The sequence below is a fragment of the Meles meles genome, chromosome 8, assembly GCF_922984935.1.
Source record: "Meles meles chromosome 8, mMelMel3.1 paternal haplotype, whole genome shotgun sequence".
Classification (NCBI taxonomy): Eukaryota; Metazoa; Chordata; class Mammalia; order Carnivora; family Mustelidae; genus Meles; species Meles meles.
Window position 1 is genome coordinate 52507792 of NC_060073.1, and position 24724 is coordinate 52532515.

Below are 24724 nucleotides of genomic sequence, written 5' to 3' on the forward strand. Positions count from 1 at the left end.
TATTTCTTTACCAGGCACAGGGGCTGGAGGAGGCTCCCATAGAGTTTAATGGGCAGCTTTATGTATTTATATGCTTTGACTGGAGCTAAAGAGGTCTGTGCCACACAATGGGCAGTTTCTAGTTGGATTTTAAAAGAAAATAACTTTGATCATTTCAAAAGCAATGAAGCCTGATGCAGCGCAGAGAAAAGAAAGCGGTAATTTATGGCTACCATTAAGGACACAAAGACAAAGGCGGAGGGAACGTTTCACTAAGTGAAGATTTACAAATGTGTAAAAACCATCCTTATGACCAGAAATAGCTGAGTGTCTCTCTCGGAACCAAACAAAAGGGGATAGGAGGGAGGGGCAAAGGACAGAAAAAGGGATGCAACCTGCCTGCCTTCACTGGGGGATGAAAAGGTCAAAAGAAAAACAACCACAGAAAAGTTACTTTCTCAGATTCTCCATCAGGCAGCCGCACTAGCAACGAAGGCCCAAAGAGGCATTCTTCACATAGGCCCGTAGGCATGGGAAAGACAGGGGCAGCAGATGGGGGGGGGGGGGCGCGGTGGGAGAGGTGGGGATGTGCTACAAAGCGGGTGCTCTGGGAAGGGGATGGACCCCAGGAGGACATGTTCTTGTCTTCATGCATGAGCTAGGTGGGTGTTTTTTGTGAGTTTATTTTTTTCTGATTACCAAAGGAGTGTGTGTGTGTGTGTATTTACTATTCATATACATTCATTATTAAATTTTCTCCTGTAAATATATACACACGTACATACAAACATACATGTATATGCATGTATGTTTGTATATGTATGCATAGGAGAAAATGTAATAAAGAGACGCTCTGATTAAAACCCCTCAGTATGGTGTTCAACAACAGCATCTCAGAATCGTTGCTACATTTGTTCCTGGGGTGATGCTGAGTGTAGGGCTCATGGCAAGAGGACGTGTGGGACGTCCTGTATGCATGTGTTCCCTTGTAAGGACTGTCTTGCTTGGAGGGCCGGCTGCCAGGAGCTGCCTGTATTTGCAGCTGGCCAGACCTGACGTTTATGAGTTCAGGTGGTCATAGACACCGCGTGTGATCCAGGCAAAACAGGTGCTGTCTCCTGTCCCTGCTGACCTTTGACCGCTAGCCCCCTTTCTCTTCACCTTTTAGGCTGCCCTGTAGATACATTTTACTGGTATTAAGTGAGAGGAACAATTTCTGGTGTGATTCTAGGCCCAGCAGTGTACCAGAGAGGAACAGTCTAAGCACGCTGCAGGGCTGTGGGACCAGAGGGCCCCTGCTCGGGGCTGGGAATCACAAAAGGCCTGGCTTGGGCAGCATGGAGAAGGGTGCAGCGTGCCTGTGAAGGTGAGCAGCAAGCTGAGGTTGTCCTCTCCTCTGAGGTTCCTGAGGGCCAGAAGTATGTGGAATTGCTCACTCCAACCACATTACCCCTCTCAAGTGGAGAGTGGGAAAGCCCAACAGGGTTGGGGGACTGTAAGATTCTGAGCTACACAGGACACTTTCTGGGAGCCTCCTGTGGGAATAGACAGAGTGCTATCTGTCCCACAAGAGGGACTGGGTCAAGTTGTAGGACGCTGCAAACAGGCAGAGCACGAGGCTGTGAAGGCTGGAGTGGGGCGGGGTGCGGGAGCCGGCGGTTTGGTGACGGCGCTTGGGGCCTGCGCTGGGGCCACTGGCCGCCTGGCCAGGCTGACAGCCGCCCTCGGGCCACCGCGGCCGCGCCCCCTCCGCCCAGCGCCCGGAGGGGGAAGGGAGGGGACCGGGAGGGGCTGCACTGCCCCCGCGCCGCCCGCCCTGGCCCGGGGAGGACCGTGTGAAAATGAGGCCCGGGGCTCGGGGGCCGGGCGGGGCCGGGCCGGGGGTGTCAGAGAACAGCGGGCAGGGCGCCCGCACACACCTCCCGGAGCCGCCGCCACGCTCGCCGCCTCTGCCCGCAGCCGCCGCGCCATTCATGGGGGGCTTGGGCCGCGGCTGTCCCGGGACCGCCCGGGCGCTGCTGCTGCCGCTGCTGCTGCTGCTGCTGCTGCTGCTGACCACCGCCATCCCGCCCAGCCGGGGCCTCTCCCCGGGGCCGCCAGAAGGTGAGTGCCCGCACCTCCGGGGCCTCGGCACGCACCTGGCAGGGGCGGGCGGGGCCGGCGCCCGGACGGGGTCCGGGGTCCGGGGTCCGCCGGTGGGATCGCGCGGGGCGGGCCGGGGTGAGCTTCGCTGCGGGAGCTCGGCGTGGTCCCCGCTCCCTTGGGCCCTCACCCGGTGGCCCGGCCAAGGCACCACGACCGCTTGGGCTAGAGGCCCAGGGACTGAGTGTCGCGGCCCCGCCTCGGACCCGTGGCCCCTGACAGTTCTCGCCCCAGTCCTGCTGCCGGGTGTTCCCGGAGAGCCGCCTGCTGGGCCGACTCCCGCCCACTGGGAAGGACGGAGGGCACCCAACTCTCCCGGTCCAGCTCCTCATTTGTGCAGATGGGGAAACTGAGGGTCCCGGCCACGGTACCTCCGTGAGGTCCTGGCATCTTTGCTCCTTTCTTCTGGAGCCAGGAAGTTCTGTAGGCTTCAGGGTCGGCTCAGGTTTTCTTTCTGAGAAACGGGCGCGGGTTGAGGATCCTGTTTTATCCTGAGCCTTAAACCCGAACAAACCCGGGTTTCCCCGCGCGGTCGGAGATTAAGTCCTCTGGACGTGCTGCGCTAACTGCCTTGCAGTATTTTCAAAACTTGTGTTTTTTTAGTTAACATGCTGGAGTGGTGTCAACCCAGGAAATACTTCAGCCAAGGCCGGTTTCCAGGTTGAGAGGGTGGGCAGCCGTGGATGGGGTGTGGAAACCATTCCCACTTTGCGCCATCTGAGAGCTCAGGATGGTGAGCCCAGAGCCCAGGCGAGCTTTCCCCGCGCACCCCCCAACCCTGAGAAAGCTGACACTGCTTGTTCTCAGGTTTGGGTTTTTTTGTTCCAGTTTGTTTTGTTTTTGCCAACCTGGTCTTTTCCTTCAACAGGCATTTATTAGTGCCTAATCATGTGCCAGGCACTGTGCTTGGCATCAAGGATGCAGTCCGTAATTAGGACACCATCTAGACGGGAGGACCGGCAGGAAAGCAGTGACGATCCTGTGTGATATGTGCTATGAAAGGAGATAAATATGGCAGCAGGTTGTGGGGGACACCACCTACACTGGGGGATCATGATGGGCTGCCTGGAGAAGGTAGATTGGAGCTGAGTCTTGCAGATGAATAGAAAGGGTGTGTGGGGGAGTAGTCTGGTGAGAGGGAACAGGCTCTGCCTGGGAACAGGAGGCTGGAAGTGGAATGGTTCATTCCAGGGTCTCCTGAGGAGTTTAGCGGGTGAGGAGTGAGGTGGGGCGGGCTGGCAGGAGGTGAAGCTAGAGAACAGCCTAGACCAGATCAGGAGGGGTTTGGGGCACCATACCAGGAGCTTGCTGTGCTCTTTTGCAGATGTGGATGAGTGTGCCCAAGGGCTGGATGACTGCCACACCAATGCCCTCTGTCAGAACACACTCACCTCCTACAAGTGCTCCTGCAAGCCTGGCTACCAGGGAGAGGGCAGGCAGTGTGAGGGTAAGCAACTTGCCGACCCGTGGTAAGTGGGCCAGCAGGTGAAGGCCCCCACCCCCTCAGTTCTTGTGGTGGCCACTCATGGTGGTAAAAGTGCTCCTCCACTGCCCCCCCAGGTCATACCCCCACCTTCTGAAGTATGTTTCAGACCTTTAGAGCACTAGGAGTATTCCCTAGAGCTGATCGTATAGTTGCCCTCACCTACCAGGAAGTAGTAAATTTCTTTTTGTTAACATATAATGTATTATTTGCCCCATGGGTACATGTCTGTGAATCATCAGGCTTACACATTTCATAGCATCACCATAGCACATACCCTCCCCAATAGATCATATAGTTTTATGTGGTTCTAAAATGCCCTTTCGTCTAGCTTGTGAAAAGGAAAAGAGGTGCTTTGGCATTTTTGGTCCTACTCAGTTTGGGGGCAGAAAGTCAACAGCCCTATGGATCAGGACAGCCACTTCTGCCCCTTCCTGGGGCAGTTTACACCCTTGCCCTGAGTCTGAGGACGGGAGTCCTGCCTTCCCCTGCTGGCTCTGGAGGCTCCATTTTGCTCATGGCTTTGGGCTGTTTGGTGTTGTGACCTCCCAAGCTTTAGAGTTATACCAAGGGCCTGCCTCATTTGGAGCTGCATGCTCGTAAATGAAAAGTGTGCAAAGGGGTATATTAAACCCTTAGAGTTCTAGATCTTTGAGCCAGAAGTCTGGACTCTGCCATCTTGTGTTCTGGGCCAGTGTCAGGAACTCTGTAATTCAGAACTGTCCAGACACTGGGCACTCATTGGAGGAGGCTATTCTTGGGAATGGAATCATGTCCTGTTGGAGCTGGCAGGGCTCTTCTCTTTCAGGGAGCTCAGAACCATTCCCATCCCTCAGATGTGAGACACTGAGGCCCCTGGGGAATTGGGAAAGGGACTTGTGGCCATAACCACAGAGCTAACCTGCAGGTTGAAGAAAGTCAGATGTCTACCCTAGCTCTGTCCCTGGACCCATATCTCATATTCACTCAGCATCCTGGTGTCCTCCTTTGGTGGGTGAGAAATCCCAATATTATATTTTTCTTTGTGCATGAGAAGCAAAACTTGCTTCTCCTATCAGAGGAGACATGCTCGCAGTCACGTTTACAGCAAATGAGGTTGGTAGCCCATCCTTAGAGCCCTTTTTCTCTCAGTTCATGTCCTCCCAGACACAGGCAGCCATCTCTCTCTTTCTCTGTCTTATATCATGGGAAGCCAAAAGGCTACCTCTCTCTGAAACATCTCTCTGTCAATTCCTCTCTACCATATCCTCACTGTATTAAATATTACACTTACAGTACTGGAATTCACACATGTTCTTACCCTGTTTTGGGGGGAAAATGTTTACTTTTTCGCTGGTGTTCTAGTCACTGTATATTCTCTGGGATTGGGGGGGGGGTGCAGAAACTGCCATGGGTTCTTTGCGATAGAGTACATATTTAATGTAGATGTATGTAATGTAGAGTACATAATTAATGATGTGGAATGACAAGTAGAAAGAATTTCCTTATTCTTAGCTGTTGAGCTCAACATATAACACATGAAATTGAATCACTGACAGTTTATCATTGAAAAGTCTACTATTTAGTTTAAAATAATGATTGACTGGAGTTGTTGCTTTTATGTATTTAAATTGGCTTTAAAATACTAATAATAATATATATTATTATTATAAAAAGTCAAACAATACAGAAAATATATGAAATAGTAAATTAAAGACCCTCTTATTCCTTTATCCACAGGTAATCACTGTTAACAAGGGGTATATATTCTTTGTAATGTTATTTAAAACTAAAACACCAGAAGGATATGATCTTTTACATACTTGTAATACTTTTGAATAGCTACAAAGCTAGTGAGTAAGGATGTCCCCGTTTAGTTCAGATTTCTTGGCACAAGCGTTGGAAAGCAGAAACTTTCTTCCAAGAAAGAAAAGGTGAGAAAATAAAGATTGCAAGAGTTCGAAGACGTAGGTTTTTAAAGATGTAACTCTTTCATGTGTGTTCCATGGCTCACTCGTTGAAACCTTTTGGGTCCAACCCTGTTATCATTTCTGTTGTGTTTATTGTCAGCTTCACTGTTGCTGTTTAAGTATAAGAATAGGAAGTGGGTTTGCCCAGAGTGGCCAGAATTTTATCCTCCATAGTTTTTTCTGCCAAAATGTTGGAGGAATGAAAATATGGACCCTGAATAAGTATTTTAAAAATACTATAATTCCAAAGTGGCTTTGAAGAAATGAAGTTTTATTCTAAATGATCTTCGTTTATATCCCAGACTTTGGAGATGGGACATTTCAGTGGTCAGTGTTCATTGTGTCATTCTTACTTCTCAGTCTAGGGAACTGAATCAAATTTAACAAGGATGAATCTAAACTTGGCCTTTGTATTGAGGAGCTGTTTAAAAAAATTTTTTTTTTTAAATTTTGGAATGGTTTTAAATTTCATGAAAGTTGCAAAAATAGTGCAGAATTCACACACAATTTAAGCTTATCTTACCCTGGTGTTAACAACTTATATAACCATAGTACAATATCAAAACCGGTAAATTAACATTGGCTCAATACTTCTAACTAAGCTATAGACCTCAGTCAGATTTCACCAGTTTTTTCTTAATGTTCCACCCCCAGACCATTCCATTTCGGAGTCTCACATTACATTTAGTTGTCGTGTCTCCTTTGCCTCCTCCAACCCTGACAGTTCTTGTCTTTTCCTAGTTTTTCCGTGACTTCGACACTTGGGATGAGTGAGGCTCAGTTCTTTTGTTTACCTTGTTTTTTTCATGATAAGAATTGATACAGTAGGAATTGACCCCATAAGAGAATGTCCCATGTTTTCTCACAATAAAATAAGGATTATGCATTGCAATAACACAAAAAGTAAAGCTTTTGGCAAGGCTGCTGCAGAAGTGCTATTGTGTGCTTTTTAGCGTATCCTATGGGGAGAGGGTGTTTGGGGGAAGAGGCACAGGATGTTTTTATGTCCCATTACTGGTGATATTTAATCTTGATCCCCTGATTAAGATGGTACATCCTGGGTTTCTCCACTGCAATGTTACAATTTTTTTCATTTTGCCTTGAACACACATCTTAGGGCAGATACTTTTAGTCTGTGTTAATATCCTGTTTCAAATCTTTGCCTACTGATTTTAGCATCCAACTGTGGATCTTGCCTGCAACAGTTATTACTGTGATTTAATAACTGGTAATTTTGTATTTCCCTCATCCCTATACATCTGTTAATTGAGATTCTTCTGTAAGGAAGGTCTTTTGCTTCTTCCCTGTTTATACATTGATTTATGTATTTATGCCCAGATGGACTCATGGGTATTTAATTATATGTATAATAATTTATTTGGGACCCAAATTATTCCAACTTTATCCATTGGACACTCCTTCACATTGTTTCCTGTGTCCTTTTGACATGCTCTCATCCCTTTTTGAGAAATTCCTGGTTTTCTGGTACCATAAGATACCATAGACTCATCTTGTATTTTCCCTTCCCCGACCCTGGAACTAAGCACTTCTCCAACGAGTCCTGGTTCCTTTGATTGGAAAATGGTGCACAGAAGCCAAGATTGGTATTCTCATTGTTACTGGGATGTCATTGCTCCTCAGCTCTCTCAGTACACAGACCTGAGAAATCTATGTATGTGTCCTAACCCATACATATACATTTATCTACAGTTATTCCTTATATATATATCCATTTGCATCTATATGAAAAACAATGGCTTACACTGATGCTTTGGATTCCAAAGCAATGCCACAAAATCTACCTAATCTCCCTCTTTGCTTTTCCATAACTTCTTTCTCCAACAGTGAAAAAGTTGACTCTCCTTATCTGCAATACAGTTAGTTACCTGTTTGTTCAGTCCAAGTATACACATAAATAATTTACAAAACTCTTCCATAGCCTTGCAAGTAAAACAGATTTATTAGAGTACAGTATCTGTATACAGCTCTTTTTATTTTTAGCCTTACAACATTCAGTCAAGATGTTTTTCAAAGTTACTTGGCTAGTACTTTTCTTCTACATATCCTTCAGTGTGGTTGTTATTCATTTGTTATATAGCTAAGTTCATTTGTTTCTCTTTGTACCCTGTTTTTATCTGTTCCCCTCCCCCCACATCTGTATACTGGGTGATTGTATGTATGTACATAAGTACATAGGTATGTCCTTTTGTATGTATGTATGTATGTATTCATGAGTATATCACTATGGTTCTGAGATTCAGAACTATACAAAATGGCATACACAGAGAAGTATTACTCCCTCTCCCCATTCTTGTTCCCCTGTACCTCATTCTTCCTTTTCAACCTCTTCCTACACACCATGGATCACCAGTCTCTCTAGTTTCTATTCCTAGATTTCTTTTGCAAATAAATGTGTATTTTCTTTTCTTTTATTTCTTTCTTTTTTGAGAGAGAGAGAAAGAGAGAGAGAGAGAGAAAAAGTATGAGTGAGTCGGGGAGAGCAGAGGGAGAGGGAGAGAGAGAATCTTTTTTTTTTTTTTAAAGATTTTATTTATTTATTTGACAGAGAGAGAGAGATCACAAGTAGGCAGAGAGGCAGGCAGAGAGAGAGGAGGAAGCAGGCTCCCCGCGGAGCAGAGAGCCCAATGCGGGGCTCGATCCCAGGACCCTGAGATCATGACCTGAGCTGAAGGCAGTGGCTTAATCCACTGAGACACCCAGGTGCCCCAAGAGAGAGAATCTTAAGTAGGCTCCACAATCTGTGTGGAGCCTGACGTGGGACTTCATCTCACGACCCTGAGATTGTGACCTGAGTTGAAATCAAGAGTCAGATGCTTCAATGAATCTTGGAACACTGAAAAAATTAAATTTAATTAAAAAAAAAAAGTCAAATGCTTAACTGACTGAGCCACTCAGGTGCCCTGATAAATGTATATTTTCTTTTGAACTACTTTAGTGAATTCTAATTTATATATCATAAAATCCACCAATTCAAAGTAAGTATACAAATAATTGATTTTGAGTAAATTAGCTGAGTTGTGCAGCTATCACGTAATTCTATTTTCAAACATTTTCTTTTTCTCAGTAAGATCCCTTATTCCCAGCCCTGTTACAGACAACCTCTACTCTACTTCCTGCCTCTACAGATTTGCCTTTCTGGATATTTCATATAAATAGAATCATACAATATGTGGTCTTTTGCTTTTGGCTTCCTTCACCTACCATGTTTTTGAGGCACATCCATGTTGTAGCCTGTACTGGCATTTTATTCCTTTTTATTGTTGCCTAATAGTCTATTGAATGGGTATACCATATTTTGTTTATCCATTCACCAGTTGATGGATATGTAGGTTGTTTTCCACTTTGGGGCTATCATAAATAATGTAGCTATAAATATTTACCTGCTAGTCTTTGTGTGGACATAATTTTTCATTTCTCTTGAATATACCTAGAATTATATAGAAATTTCTAGATTGCATGGGAAATTTATGTTTAGCCTTTTAAGAAACTGCTACACTGTTTCCAAAGTGTCTGTGCCATCTTACTTTACCATCAGCAATGTATGAGGGTTCCCATTTCTCCACATCCTTTTCAACATTTGTTATTGTCTTTTTATCAAAACTGTTCTAGTGAGTGTGAAAAGGTATCTCATTGTGGTTTTAATTTGAATTCCCATAATAATTAATGATGTTGACTGCCTTTTCATATGCTTATTACCCATTCCTATATCATCTTTGGTGAAATGTCTATTCAAATCTTTTGCCCATTGTGAAATTGGGTTGTTTGTCTTATTATTGTTATGAGAGTTCTTTGTAAATCCTTTATGAGGTATGTGATTTGCAAATATTTTCCACCAATCTGTGGCTTGTCTTCATTTTATTTATGTATTTTGTGTGTGTGTGTGTGTGTTTTAAGTTTTAATTTATTTGTCAGAGAAACAGAGAAAGAGATCATGCACAAGTTGGGTGTGGGCAGCAGGCAGAGGGAGAAGCAGGCTCTCTGCTGAGCTGAGTAGGGAGCCCGATGTGGGACTCAAACCCAGGACCCTGGGATCATGGCCTGAGCCAAAGGCAGATGCTTAACCGACTGAACCATCCAGGCATTCCTTAAAAGTTTTAAAGTTTTAAATTCTTATAAACTCTGATTCATTAATTTTAAAATTTATGAATTGTATGTGTGGTGTTGTAGCTAAGAAATCTTTACCTAATCCAAGGGCTTGGATTTTCCTCATAAAAGCTTTATGTTTTATCTTAGAGGTTTTATAGTTTTATCTCTTACATTTAGGAGCCTGATCCATTTTGAGTTGATTTTTGTGTAGGTGTGAGTTAATAGTCTAAATTCATCTTTTTGCATATGGACATTCAGTTGTCTCAGCACCGTTTGTTGAAATGACTATCATTTCTTCCAAAAAATTGCCTTAGCTCTCTTGTTTACAATCAAGTGACCACAGATATATGATGGTCTATTTCTGGATTCTCTATCCTGTTCCATTGTTCTGTATGTTTTTCTTTATGCCTGTACCACACTGTCTTGATAACTGTAGCTTTTTGGTAAGTGAAAGTCCTCCAAATCAAAGGAAAGTTCTGCTTTTTCTTTCTTTTTTTTTTTTAAAGATTTTACTTACTTATTTGACAGACAGAGATCACAGGTAGGCAGAGAGGCAGCCAGAGAGAGAGAGAGGAAGGGAAGCAGGCTCCCCGCTGAGCAGAGAGCCAGATGCGGGGCTCGATCCCAGGACCCTGGGATAATGACCTGAGCCGAAAGCAGAGGCTTTAACCCACTGAGTCACCCAGGGGCCCCAGTTCTGCTTTTTCAATATTGTTTTGGTTCTTCTGAGTCTTTTGCATTTCAGTGTACATTTTAGGATAAGCTTGTCAAGTTCTGCCAAAAAGCACTCTGGAATGTGTGTGTTTTTCATATTCCCTGATTTTTTGGACATGATAATAAACTACAGATACTCTTTTCCATTTTGATTTTTTAACTTAGTAGCATATCCTAGAAATCACCCCAAATCAGTTCAGAGACCTTTCTCATTCTTTTTTTTTTTTTTTTTAATAGCTGCACAGTACTTCATCGAATAAATGTACCATAGTTCTTCAACCACTTTCCTATGTGTGGGCAGTTAGGTTGTTTCTAGTATTTTGTGACTACAAAGAATACTGCAGTGAGTAACCTTATGCATGTTATTTTTCCTGTTGTTGGAGGTGTATCTTGAGGGTAGATTCCTGGAAGTGGGATGACTGGTTAGAGGGTAAATACTTCCATCTCCATCCTAAAGAAATGGCCCCTTCTTTACTTCTTCTTACTTACCTCTGTTTTATTCCTCAGACATTGATGAATGTGAAAATGAACTCAACGGAGGCTGTGTCCATGACTGTTTGAATATTCCAGGCAATTATCGCTGCACTTGTTTTGATGGCTTCAAGTTGGCTCATGATGGTCATAATTGTCTTGGTAAGGAAAACAGTTGGAAATGGCAGTGCTCCTTCACTTATCGGCTGGTGCCCCGCCCTTTTGCTTCCTTTGATGAAAACATACTCATTAAAACAAAAAGGGGATCAGAGATTTGTGTTTCCTGGCCCCCTAGAAATCACACTCTCTGACAGAAAACCAGGTAAAGTGTTTCAGTTTTTATGGGGTCATTCATGATATAAATTCTTCATTAGTCTAAAGAGACAGACATCATTGTTATTACTCATTTCTAGCATTGACTTGTCCCTTTTAACATCTTTGGTCTTGATTTGAAAGACTTACAACTATTTCTTTAATGCTGTGAGTATCTCTGTCCTAGAATTAGGTAAAACTGCTTATTCTGAAAATTCAAATGTGTGATTAGATCTCAGTCAGGTACCCCCCCCCCCCCACGGCCTTTTGCTTGAGAGACTGAGAAGTTCAAATAGAAACCTTCTGTTAACAACCTCCTTTGACTCTACAAAACAGGACCATCTGTTGGAGTTTTAGTCCTGGAGTTAGGGACTGCAAAGAGCGTTGTTTATGGTGGTTGCTTATGCTGGGAATAAAACAGAATTCAGAACTAGCCAGCAACTGGATGGGGCTGAGTGGGCTGGGTGTTGAATGGTCTTAGAGGATACAACACACGTGGCAGACAGGTGTTCATGGTCCGTTTGCATTTTAAGGCTGGTGCTATCAGTAGTACAGAAGGACATCCTGGGAGACAGATGGCATCAGGGTCCTTTGACACTGATGACCCTTTGTGTGATTAACCTGCTGATGTCTGCTTGGCTGACCAAGGAGTAACTTGAGCCAGGCCCTGACATGGAGGGGACAGCTATTGAGATGCTCCATTATAGTACAGGGGGAATCCTTAATCCTTAAAGAATCCTTAGCCCCTTCAGATACACTCAGCGGATCTTCAGGATATTTCTGCTAGGCAGATCCTTGCTACCAAGGCCACAAAGAGACCCCAAGGAAGGGAAATGGAGATAGTCTGCTGAAATAGGCTGTTCAATTAAACATAAAAGAGGTCAGCATAAAAGCCACTGGATAAGTACAGACAGAACTCGTTTTTCAAGTGGTGGAGAAGGAAAAACTTTTTTTTTTTAAAGGTTTTATTTATTTATTTGACAGACAGAGAGGGAGAAGTAGGCTCCCCGTTGAGTGGAGAGCCTGAAATGGGGCTTGATCCCAGGACCCTGAGATCATGACCTGAGCCAAAGGCAGAGGGTTAACCCACTGAGCCACCCAGACACCCTAAGGAAAGACTTTCTATCTGGGAATCAATTCTTGTATGATGCTTATCCTACTTCAGTGCCCCCTGGAACACCATGCTGATATAGATTCTGGCCCTTCCTGTTGGCACCCTGTATGAGGGATCAGTCTTTGGGCCAGAACACTTGGCCTTGCAAGCCGGCAGCTGTCAGGAAGATTTGATTGAGGGCCAAGGCCTCACTAGCCCCTTTGCAGACTGCCTAGGGCAATCAGGACCTCAAAAAGACACTAGAGAGCCAATTCTGAGAAAAGCAGTCAATTGAGATTAATTAAAAACTCAAAAAAAAAAAAAAGAAGAAGAAGAAGAAGTCACTTTCAGTGTGTAAGTTTTGGGGACACATACTGTATGTTTTATTTTACCATTTTTCTGGGGGTGAATCTCACATTTCCTTTTGATTTGCCAAAAGTGCCATTTGCAGGAATTTATGTCTAAGGGCAGATCCAGTCATCACAGTTTTGTCAAACCCCAGGTTGTGCCTGGGAGAACATGTGAGCTTCCTAAGAGCAAACCATCCCTGGGTGGGACCTGGGTCAGTTTTGGTCGGGTGGTTCTCAGTCAAGGCTGGCTCAGAAGTCCTGAGGCCGGGAGTCTGTCCTTGCCCTGGCTGCTAACACAGGTATTTCAGCAGACTATCTCCATTTCCCCTCCTTGGGGTCTCTTTGTGGCCTTGGTAGCAAGGATCTGCCTAGCAGAAATATCCTGAAGATCCGCTGAGTGTATCTGAAGGGGCTAAGGATTCTTTAAAGGAAGCCATGAGAAAAGGAAGTGGTGTGATAAGAAGAGCAGGACCAGAAGACCCAGAGATTTCTGTGCCATTTAGACTTGGAAGGACTAAGTCCTGGGTGGCTCAGTGGGTTGGGGCCTCTGCCTTTGGCTCAGGTCATGATCCCAGGATCCTGGGATCGAGCCCCAAGTTGGGCTTTCTGCTCAGGGGGAGCCTGCTTCCCTTCCTCTCTCTCTACCTGCCTCTCTGTCTACTTGTGATCTCTCTCTCATGTAAATAGACTTGAAAGGGCTGAAGTATTTTGTGACATGGAAGCTCAGGGCCAACACTTCTCAGGAGCAGCACTTTCTTGCATTCCCTGGGCTGACCGCGATCCTGTCCTCGGCCCCTCACCACAGATTAGCCACAAATATATTCGCCAGAATATACACAGTACACATACCACTTAACTCTGGCACCAGACCCAGAATGCTCCAAGGTCCTGAATGTCTCGGAGCCTGAGAAACGAAACGCAGCTCTTCTGTGTAGCTCTCCTTCCTGAATTCAGTTTCCTTTTATTGAGCGTCTAGGAGTGCTTCCTAGCTATTCAGTGTTGTGGCAGTGGTTCTTAACTCTGGCTGCACATTAGAACATTCTAGAAGTTTAAAACAACACCATTGCCTAGGTCTCATCCAAGACTAATTACGTTAGCGTCTCAGGAGGTGGGGTCCCAGCATCTGGGTGCTAACACGCAGCCAGGGTTGAGAAGCACTGTTTTGCAGTCTGGTGAAACTGACCAAGCGAGTGATACCTATTTGTGCCTGGGAACATGCACACTTTTTGTATTAATTCAGTCAGAGTACATCCCCCAACTCAATGGCACATTTCTAATGGCTTTGGAGAAAGGAGTGGTAGGTTAAGTGTAGGGTGGGTGAGTGGCAGCTCAGAGGGGAGCACACCTTGACTCAAAACCAACCCAGGATTTGGCGTTTAAGGGAGCAGATCTCTTCTGCTCACCCCAAGTCCTCATCGTGGAACACCCCAGCCAGGTGTGTTCCTGCGCAGCTCAACCTTTGGAATGTGCTCCCTTTACCCTTTGGCATTGAGAAGGGCAAGTTTGTTAGGCTTGAGGGGATGGCTTGAGTCCCATCTGTTTAGAAAGACATCTGCCTGGTAGTGTGAGAGGATGCATGACTGTAAGATCTGAAGCTTGAAACCAGATAACAGATATTTAAATGTGAATTTTCTTGTGATGGATGTGCCCAGAAGCTAGTGTTAGGCACACGGGAAATCAGGCCGGACAAGTAAATTGCTTTTATTATTTATTTTTATTTTTAATTTTTTTAGATTTTATTTCTTTATTTGAGAGAGAGAGAGAGAGAGAGAGCCCATGCACACAAGTGAGCAGGGGGAGGAGCAAGGGGAGAGGGACAAGCAGAGTCCTTGCTGAGCTTAGAGTCTGATGCAGGACTTGATCCCACAACTCAGAGATCATGACCTGAACTGAAATCAAGGGTCGGATGCTTAACTGATTGAGCCACCCAAGTGCCCCAAAGTAAATTATTTTTTTAAAAAGATTTTTATTTTACTTATTTGACAGAAAAAGATCACAAGTAGGCAGAGAGGCAGGCAGAGAGAGAGGGAGGGGAAGCAGGCTCCCTGCCAGGGACCTCCATACCAGGACCCTGAGATCATGACCTGAGCCGAAGGCAGAGGCTTTAACCCCCTGATCCATCCAGATGCCCTAGTAAGTTATTTTTATATCAGTCTTCTCCTTGAGCCTTGTCATGTCTCAGACTTTTCTGGAAGTTTCCTCTGCTTTGGCTCTGGGGATGCTCTGCTCTCCTGTTTTTTTGTTCATGCTGATACTGAGCAATGTACACCTGTAGTTCCAGGGCTGTGCTAAATAAAACAAAAATCTCTGTCCTCAAGAAGCCTGCAGTCTAGTGGAGATGGATAAGTGGAAGATTCTGAAGGGTCAAAAAGTACAAACTAAAAAAAGATTTTGAGAATGCAATACGGTCCGTGTATTGATGGAACCAGGCACGGAGTAACACATGACACAGTGGAAGGAAAGTCCCTTATCCCACTCCCAGGGAGGTGGATGAAGACCAGCGGCGGAGGGCTCCCTCCCTCTCTCTTTCTGACGACTCCTTCTCTGGGTCTTCCGCTCTCTCCTCCACATCCTCCTGCCCCTGCTATTCTCCTGACTTCTGCCTCTGGCCCTGTGCTCTCTGCAGCCCTTCTCTCCTTTCCCACTCCTGCCTTCGGCTTTCTCAGCTACATCCTCTGCGTTATCAGGCCACCACAAGTCAATGGCTTTCAGAGGTGTCTTCACAACACCACACTCAGGTTTCCCCCTGCCTACTGGACCAAGGCCTGAAGGTCAGCATCCCACACACATCACCTCCCTGCCATGGTGGGGGCCAACCCCATCTCCACCCCCATTTCCCCACCCGGCTCAGGTCTTCGTGTTTCTAGGCCACCCCCATCCCAATGCCCATGTGGTTTTCTACCCTGCAGGCACCCCGCCCACAGTCCTCTTCTATTTCTTCCTTCCTAGGCATCCCCATGGCCAGGCCCCGGGTCTGGTCCCCCAGAATGCCAGCTGAGGCTATTTCAGGTACACGTGTGAAGCCCGACTCCCAGGCTTTCGATTCTTTCTCCTTCCTTGCATCCTACCCCTTCCTTGGCTACCACCTTCTTCCCAACTCAAGGGTCTTAGGGTTTGCTACGGTGGTTCCTGACTGCCTCCCAAATAAAGCTAAACTTCTTTGTCTGGTATTCAAGGTCTTCCATGGTATGACCCAATCTATTCCCAGCTTTATCTCCTAGAACTTCCCTGCATGGACCTGTGCTGCAGCCAAACTGAATGGCCACTGTTATCTGAACATACCCTTGTTCCCCAGCATCTGTACTATGCTCATGCCCTTTCTTTGGCCTAGACTCCCTTCTCCTGATTTAGAAATGAAGACATTTTGTAGGGCCCCTCTTTCATCAGCTTTTCCATAAAACCCATTCTGATACCCCACAACCAGGTGGCCTCTTTTTCCTTTGCACCCTCTTTTACCAGATCTCACAATTACTCGGGAGTTTGAATTTTATTATTTTATTTGCATTTCTCTCTGCTGAAGGACAGGCTCCTAGAGCAGAATTTGATCCTACTCATCTGTGTTTTACTGTCTCCTCTAGCACCATACTTTGGAAACAGAAGATGTTCAATGAATATTTACTAAATCGATTATTGTGTGTTCATGAGGAAGGCCTGGTTAAGGGAGCCCCAGGCCCCGCTGACTTCAGTTTTGAGAACTCCTGTGATGCAGGGAAGGAAGAGAGACCTCATATCTGCTTAGCAGGTGTCCCTGAGCTGCAGGGAGGGGTGGCATTTGAAACAGTCCCCAGAGCAAAGGCTAATCCTCCTCTCCCTCCAGATGTGGACGAGTGCCTGGAGAACAATGGTGGCTGCCAGCACACCTGTGTCAATGTCATGGGGAGCTATGAGTGCCGCTGCAAGGAGGGATTTTTCCTGAGTGACAACCAGCACACGTGCATTCACCGCTTGGAAGGTGCCTCGGCTCTGCTGTGGGCGGGCTGGGGGGATGCGGGGAGTGGGGGGGTGGGTAGGTGGGTGGGGCTTGGGGGGCAGGGTCACCTCTGAGACCCTCTCCCACACTCAGTGATTTTCATGGAGTATGCGAAAATCTGGAGGCCTGAGGATGAGCCCAGTCCCACCACTGGGTAACCCTGGGCAAGTTATTTTAGCTTCCACTTCCTCACCTGGCAAAATAAGTGGGTTGGGTGGGGTGAGCTCTGAGTCTCTTCAAACTCTCACATTCCTGATTCTAATCTTTAAATAGAGAACATTTCAAACATGACTAGATGTCTCAGGAGAAATGTAATGGACAATCTGCCAAGTTTTTCAAAAAGGTGCTGCAAACCACAGCCCCAAGTGCAAGCCTGCTCGGGGCCCTGGGAGGGTGGGGAGGAGCTGAGCCTTCTTAGAGGGACTGCAGACCCGGATCCAGCCTTCCCTGGGTCTCCCATTTTTGAACTCTGAGCCTCTGGGGTTCCAGCTCAGAGGGACCCCCTCCCTGGCATGGGCTATCTATGCTGTGGTTTCCCCGCGCCACTGCTTACCATTCCTCCAGAAATTTGTAGATGACTCTTCTGATGGCCGCCATCTTGTTCTCTTTGCTTTGGGTCTACACCTTTTTTATTCCTCTGTTAGTTCAGTGGATTCTCGGGAGTTGGAGGGAAAGCATTAAGCACATGTGGCCGATCAGCCACTTTTAACCAAATGATGTGTTTTTAATTCTCTGCTCTTTCTTAAGCCGAAGGGCTCCGTTTTGGTGGCTATGTCATCCCGGGGTTGCCTGTGCATGTTTGTGAGGGAAGTGCTCTGAACACTAGAGTATTAACTCCTTTTGGCATGTGCTGCTTGTTCATTCTCATCACTGAAGAATGAGGCGAGTTTAAGTTCTTCTGCTATTTAATCACACATTTGTAGGTTTATTGTTGAATCAGGGTTCTTGTGACTTTTCTTTCTTTCTTTTTCGTTGTTTTATTTTATTTATTTATTTGAGAAAGAGAGAAAGTGAAAGAACACGAGCCAGGGGAAGGGATCCGGGGAGAGGGAGAAGCAGACTCACCCTGAGCAGGGAGCCCCGATGCAGAGTTCAGTCCCAGGGCCCTGGGATCATGACCTGAGCTGAAGGCAGTTGCTTAATTGACTGAGCCACCCAAGTGCCCCTTCTGTGACTTTTCAAGAGTGTCTTTGTGGAAGATGATTTTTGCCTCATTTTCCAAGAATGATGGGTTCTTCCTTCTACCTGACTGGAAAAGGCTGTTTGGATACAAAAAGGAATGGTCACAGGCCAGTGGGTTTGATGAGTCTTACCACCCTGAGCCTGCTGGTTCTCAGTGTTTAAGCAGGAGAGACACACACTGACTCTAACTGGCAGATTTCTTATCTCACTCAGGTGTGGCCCTTAATAGAGTAGCAGTTGGGTTTCATATTCCTGGTGGGTTCTCTGGACTTTTCTGTGAGCCTCACATCTGGGATGAGGCAGGATTAAGAAGCCTGCAGGAAGAGCTAACTCAGGGCACCTCCTCAAGTCACTCAGCTCTCCCTACAGGTGCCTCGGACAGGAGTGGGGACCTGTGGGTCAGGCCTTTGCTTGAACACAGGAAAGATCCGCACCCGCTCCCAAAGCAGTTCACGGCAATTAAGATCATCTCTTACCCTTGTGCTTCCAAAGCAGTGGCTCAGCTTCTCTGTCCCCTCCCACAGAACCTCCAGACTGATTACAGACACAGGCTCTTCCTAACCGAAGTAAATACAAAAGCAGTTCCTTTCTGCAATCTGTGTTTTCTAAATTTTCTACAATTCAGACATTCTTGGAGTCCCTGAAGAGTATTTAAAACGAACATACCTGTCTGGAGCTGAAACCAAAATCCAAGAATTTGAGCTATGGTCTGGGAGTGCTGGCTGTGCGGTTGCAGCCTGATTTCTTGGTGAATTCACGGCAGCCTGGGCCAACAGATTATAGCATTGATAACTGAGACCCTGACCATCCTAAGGTTTCAACTCTTCAAATAGAACAGTGTGTAAACAGTGTTCCTTTAGGATTTCCTCCTTGGTGTGCACATTAAGCCCTTAGAGACTGTATTAAAGTGGACTTGAAAACCCCCGTTGATAACTCCAAAATTGGTTAAAAGAAGGTAATCCTACAAGCTAGTATTTTTTGGTGTTGTGGTTATTTTTAATAATTATTCACTAAATGTTCTTCAGGGGATCATAGTAGATGATTTTGAGGGAAAGCTTAAGCTATTGATTTTTCTTTTCTTCTATTTTTTATTCTTAGAGACACCAAAGCTCTGGTAAAGAGACTGTGTGTTTTCACCCATGTAATGGGGGTAGGCTGGAGAGAGCCATTCTGCCCCAGCCAGGCTTTGTCCCTATTCATGGGTGCTCAGGCTCTCAAAATGAGCATTCCTCTTTCGTTTTGTCTGCTCTGAGAATATTTTTTGATGTTTGCACCACTGCCTTTTCAGAGTAGGAGGAAGGTGTCAGGATCGTGAGGAAGGGGCTGTCTCTCAGCAGGGACTGTTTCCGTCTTTTATAGAATGTTTCTCACTGGGTTTGTAAGGCCTGTCTTTCTCCAGTTTCCAGAAATATTCCTCAGTGGGACCACCGCAATAGCGTGTCTCTAATGCTTTTGAGCTATTTCCCTCTTGGTGAACTAACAGCCCTAAATATGATTGCCAGCCCACTTTCTTGGGCAAGGGGAGTGAGAACCATGGTGGGACCTCCCAGTTTGGACCAGACCCATCTCCCTCCCTAGCAGTGGCTTTTTTTTTTTTTTTTGAATTGGGGAACTATGAACAGCTTCAGGGGCCCCTTTTGAAAAGCCCCCAGCATTTCCAGAGCCGTTTTAGCGTCTATTATCTCCTGGTAACTTCGGTGTACTCAATAGGATAGGGCATCAGGGGACAAACTTTCATGTATCCCCACAGCATCTAGCACATAGTCAGGTTTTTGTTTGTTTGTTTTTGGGGTTTTTTTTAAACACTCAATTCTTATGAAATATTTCTTGGGTGAATGAATTGCTGCTCTGAGACAGGAAAGGTCACTTTGCAGATGTCTTCCCAGACTTGTAGACAGAGTGAGAAGAAGCAGCAGCAGCTGACCTCTTCGAGGAGTGTGCATGGCAGGTGCTACTGCTGCCCTTTCTGGGGTGCTGTTATGTTCAGCTCTGGGTGCTTTCTGGCACCTGTGACCCCAAAAGTCCTGCTGACCCAAGGACAAATGTAATTCTTGCTGGGCCTTCCTAGGAGGATAGAATGTTGCCTCTAGGGACAGCTCTCACCTCCTGTGCTGTCTCAGTATTAGAAGCAAATAACGTTTCCACAAATCACCAGCCAGAGCTATGAGAGAGTTTTGCTCGGGTATGAGCCCCATTTGGTGTTAATGGGCAGCAGCCTTGGCACGGGTGAATGAATCTCAGCGACTTCCCGCAGACGGAGTGCGGGAGTCCAAACAGCTTGTAACTGTCAGATAAAAAACGAAATGGTTTTAAGAGAGTATGGGATGTATTAACCATTACACTGTCTCTTGGAAGAGGAATGACATCTGTTTGTATTAAAACGGCTATTGCAGTTAAGCACGGATCAACAGCTCTGTGGTGAGAATTGGAGAGAAGTGATTTTTGACTTAATTAGAAGCACTTGGCTAAGGTTTCAGGGACACAATACAGAACAGTGGAGAAGTTCAGAACAGATCCTGGAGAAGTTGAATGAAAACTTCTTGTACTCATGTTTATTTATTTTTTAAAAAAGATTTTATTTATTTATTTGACACAGAGAGAGAGAGAGATCACAAGTAGGCAGAGAGAGAAGGGGAAGCAGGTTCCCTGCTGAGCAGAGAGCCCGATGTGGGGCTCGATCCCAGGACCCTGAGATCATGACCTGAGCCGAAGGCAAAGGCTTAACCCATTGAGCCACCCACACACCCCTTGTACTCATGTTTAAAACAGCATTACTACTTCCCACATTAGAGAGTGTCTTGTTAGCTGAGAACCAAAAAACCTACTCTGAAAGATATTCTTTGCACAGATACAAAGAAGTATCAGATGGGCCTGTAGTCAATAACACAGTTCGAACGGAGCAGAGGTCTTGAGAATACTGTTGGGCATGAGAATAGTTCCTCCAGAGTGCTGGCAGGTGGCAGGGTCTCAAAGAATAGGTTTTGAGAATAGGCAGGATTCTGCCAAACTACACAGACGTACACTATGTTATGAACTCCCCTCATTTAAATGCATGTTAAACCAGCTCGGGAAGTTACCCCCCTTCCCTGCACTGTTACCACAAGATTGGACTGCAATGCAAATGAGAGTCTACCCTGAGAGAATTTTACAGTGGCTGCAGAAATCACCTGCGTGCGGGCTTTCTCTGTTCCCTTGCTGGTGTGCTCCAAGCCCGCCTATGGGGGGTGGGGTGCAGAGATTAAATGAGAGTGCTCAAAGAAGAGAGGCCCCTGGGCCAGTGTTCGTGTATTGAAGCCAAAATACAGTAGTCACAGTCACCTCCAAAGTGTGCATTTGGTTAGGGGAGAGAAGAGGATTGATTTCAGAAAATCATCTTCAAGAGTTTATGAAAACTTTGGCCATCTTCATCTATCTGCAGATTTTCTTTTTTCTTTCTTTCTTTTTTTTTTTAAAAGATTTTATTTATTTGACAGAGAGATAGTGAGAGAGGAAACACAGCAGGGGGAGTGGGAGAGGGAGAAGCAGGTTTCCTGCAGGGCTTGATCCCAGGACCCTGGGATCATTACCTGAACAGAAGGCAGATGCTCAACGACTGAGCCACCCAGGCGCCACTACCTGCAGATTTTCTTAGAGAGATTCTCCTTCTTTCTTTGTCTTCCTGGTCAGCATGGGTAACAACCTGGCAGAGAGTCTAAGAGCTGGTTCCTGGGGTCTGCATGCATGGCTCTACAACCACCAGAGAGCTGCTGGTGGGCGCTTTCTTTTCCGTGTATTAGGAGAGGGCTCTTTCCGCTTTACGAGACTTGAGACGTCGTGTCTCTTGGGTGAGAGAGGAATTTTGTCATGTCTCTGTTAATTGACCTGATTGGATTTTAATGACATCTTCTCTTAAAATGTGGGGCTGACGGAGACCCAGGCAGTCAAGTCCCACCGTCCAGCCCTTGGCAGTGCCCCTGGGGCTGCGGACTGCATGCACAGTCTGGTCACTGGCTGCATGCTGCTGTTTTGCAGAGGGTCTGAGCTGCATGAATCAGAATCACGGCTGTAGTCACATCTGCAAGGAGGCCCCGAGGGGCAGCATCGCCTGTGAGTGCCGGCCAGGCTTCGAGCTGGCCAAGAACCAGAGAGACTGTGTCTGTAAGTACAGCCTAGCACATGCCTGTGCTGTGATCCGGCCTGCCCCAGATGTTGTCTTCTGCAGCCCAGCACCAGAAACGCCACCTCATGGCACAGTGGTCACGTCAGGGAAGGTGGCTGTCACGGGATACTCACCTCCACTGAGGACTAAGTTAGCTGCACAGGCTGTGGTCTCCCCTAGGGAAGGGAGGAAGGAAGATGATGCTTTTTAAGGAAACCAAGTAGAAGGAAATAAAATCCAGAAGGACCGTGAATGCTGGGGCTTGTCTCCCTGTTCCCACAGAATAAAATCAGATGTGGTCATCTGGCAACCCCAGCTCTTTGCTACCTGGTCCTGCTTCTTTTTTTTCTTTTTTTTAAAGATTTTATTTATTTATTTGACGGAGATCACAAGTAGGCAGAGAGGCAGGCAAAGAGAAGGAGGAAGCAGGCTCCCCACTGAGCAGAGAGCCCAATTCGGGGCTCGATCCCAGGACCCTGGGATCATGACCTGAGCCGAAGGCAGCGGCTTAACCCACTGAGCCACCCAGGTGTCTCCTGGTCCTGCTTCTTGTACAAGCCACATCTGCCTCCTTTTCCCAATACCCGACCTCTGCCTGTCAGAGAACAGCCCGTGTCCCTTCGTGCCTCCAAGCCTTCTCCAAGCACTCCTCCAGACCTGGCTTGGTGAATTCTCACTCAACTTTTAATATTCTGCTTAACTTCTAATAATGATAAGCAGAATAGTGACTTAAAAAATATTTTATTAATTTATTTGACACAGAGAGAGAGGGAGAGAAAGAGAACACAGCAGGGGGTGTGGCAAGGAGAGGGAGAAGCAGGCTTCCCACTGAGCAGAGAGTCCCAAGTGGGGCTTGATCCCAGAACCCTGGAATCATGACCTGAGCTGAAGACAGATGCTTAACCAATTGAGCCATTCAGGCGCCCAGAGATTAGCTACTATTGAGAGCACATTTACTACATGTAAAGGCTTGTCCAAAGATGTACCAATTCCACTGACTTCTTAATATCACCACCCTATTGAGCTAAGTGTTATTATCCTCATTTTTAGTAGAGAAAATTGTGGAGAAGGTAAAGCAACAAGGTCGCACAGGGAGCATGCGCCCAGTTAGGGTTCAGATGAGGTCCTCCTAGCTCTACAGCTGGTGCACCTCGCTAACTGTCTCCGGAAGCCTGCCCTGGCCAGCCGGGCAGTCACTTTGTATTTTGGCTCTCACAACACTGTTGGTACCTCAGGGATAACACATGACACGTGTGCTGAATTGTGCATTTATGTGTCTGTCCCCCCAACTGCGAACACCCCAGTCAGGGACCTCCTCTTATTTTTGCCCCTCAGTCGTTCCCCAGTGCCCAGCACCGGATGTGCCACACGCTTATTTACCAAATGAATGGTCTACGGCCATACCACCCTGAACGCGCCCGATCTCGTCTGATCTCGGAAGCTAAGCAGGGTCGGGCCTGGTTAGTACTTGGATGGGATACCAAATGAATGAATGGTGTCCATGGCCCGGACCCAGCTGCCCCATGATGATGAAACACAAGAATGAAACTCCAATGGGTCATGGGAAACAACCAGCCATTAAAGGTGTTCTGAACCACTATTTGTGCCAGAGGAAACATGGACAGTTTTCCTTTAGCAAGTCTTCCCAAAGTCATGGACCTTCTAGAATTCCCCTGCAGTTTGCTAGGGATGGTTGTTTACAGCGAGTTGACCTCAGTGGTTAAGAGAGGAGGAGGTTGTTTCTCCGGTGAAAGCCTTCTCTCCATTGTTTCCACCACAAAGCAGTGTGGGCAGCTCTGAAACCTGTCAAACCAAGGCTGGTACCACCACCACAACCACCACCTGGGGCCCCTAAAAGTAAGGCTGTCCCTGAGGGCTTCTAGTGGGCTGAGCAAAGTGGAAACTGCCTTCCTGGCTCCTGGACTCTTCACAAGGAGGACCTGGGTCTCCAGAGGAGGTTCTCTTCTGGAGTGAGACTCTGGGCAGTTCAGTTTTTCAGGGACCAGTGGAATACCTGGAATTTATTTATTTATTTATGTATTAAAGATTTTATTTGTCAGAGAATGCACAAGAACACAAGCGGGGTGGGTGGCAGGCAGAGGGAGAAGCAGGCTCCTTGCTAAGCAGGAAGCCCATCATGGGACTCGATCCCAGGACCCTAGGATCACGACCTGAGCCAAAGGCAGACACTTAACCAACTGAGCCACCCAGACGTCCCAATACCTGGAATTTAAAATTTAAAATATTAAATTTTTTTTTCATTTTTTTTAAAGATTTTATTTATTTGACAAATAGCAATCACAAGTAGGCAGAGAGGCAGGGAGAGAGAGAGAGAGGGAAGCAGGCTCCCTGCTGAGCAGAGAACCTGATGCGGGACTCAATCCCAGGACCTTGAGATCATGACCTGAGCCGAAGGCAGCGGCTTAACCCACTGAGCCACCCAGGCGCCCCTATTAAAATATTTTTAAGAGGTCATTTCTCACATAATATTATAATCACATTTGGGGAAAGAACAAAAAGAAAAAAAAGCTGCAGAATTGTACCACATAACCAGGTGTTTCACTTTGTTTAGCTCTTCCTTCCTGCCCCTTCACTTTTTTCATATTCCTATTTAGTTGATCTCATGTATACACAGTGTTTACCTCACTATGATCTCAGAAGAGTTTCTTTCTAACATCACAAATATGTATTTAGTTTTATTTTTAACTGGAAAAATTACAAATGCCTGTGTAAGTATTCAAACAGTTCTAAGGATGTAAAGAAAACATACTCTTCCCTCTCCCATTTCTCCTACATGAGGTAACCACTGTTCACTTTGATGAATACATAGTTTG

General features: G+C 46.2%; 1 protein-coding gene and 1 pseudogene across 6 annotated transcripts in view; both read left to right on the plus strand.

Annotated features, from left to right (window-relative positions):
- The first annotated feature begins 1640 nt into the window (after window positions 1-1640).
- The window catches only part of SCUBE2 (signal peptide, CUB domain and EGF like domain containing 2), a 71688-nt gene continuing 48604 nt past the window's right edge, over window positions 1641-24724 (plus strand). For 5 of the 6 annotated variants that reach the window (XM_046015738.1, XM_046015739.1, XM_046015740.1 and 2 more), the window contains exons 1-5: window positions 1641-2082; window positions 3446-3568; window positions 10882-11007; window positions 16418-16552; window positions 21764-21889. In XM_046015738.1, the coding sequence (XP_045871694.1) occupies window positions 1821-2082; window positions 3446-3568; window positions 10882-11007; window positions 16418-16552; window positions 21764-21889 (772 nt within the window). In that variant the 5' untranslated portion in view covers window positions 1641-1820. The remainder of the gene's footprint in view (window positions 2083-3445; window positions 3569-10881; window positions 11008-16417; window positions 16553-21763; window positions 21890-24724) is intronic. The other variant, XM_046015742.1, reaches the window with a different exon arrangement.
- On the plus strand, window positions 23281-23398 carry LOC123950077 (annotated as a pseudogene).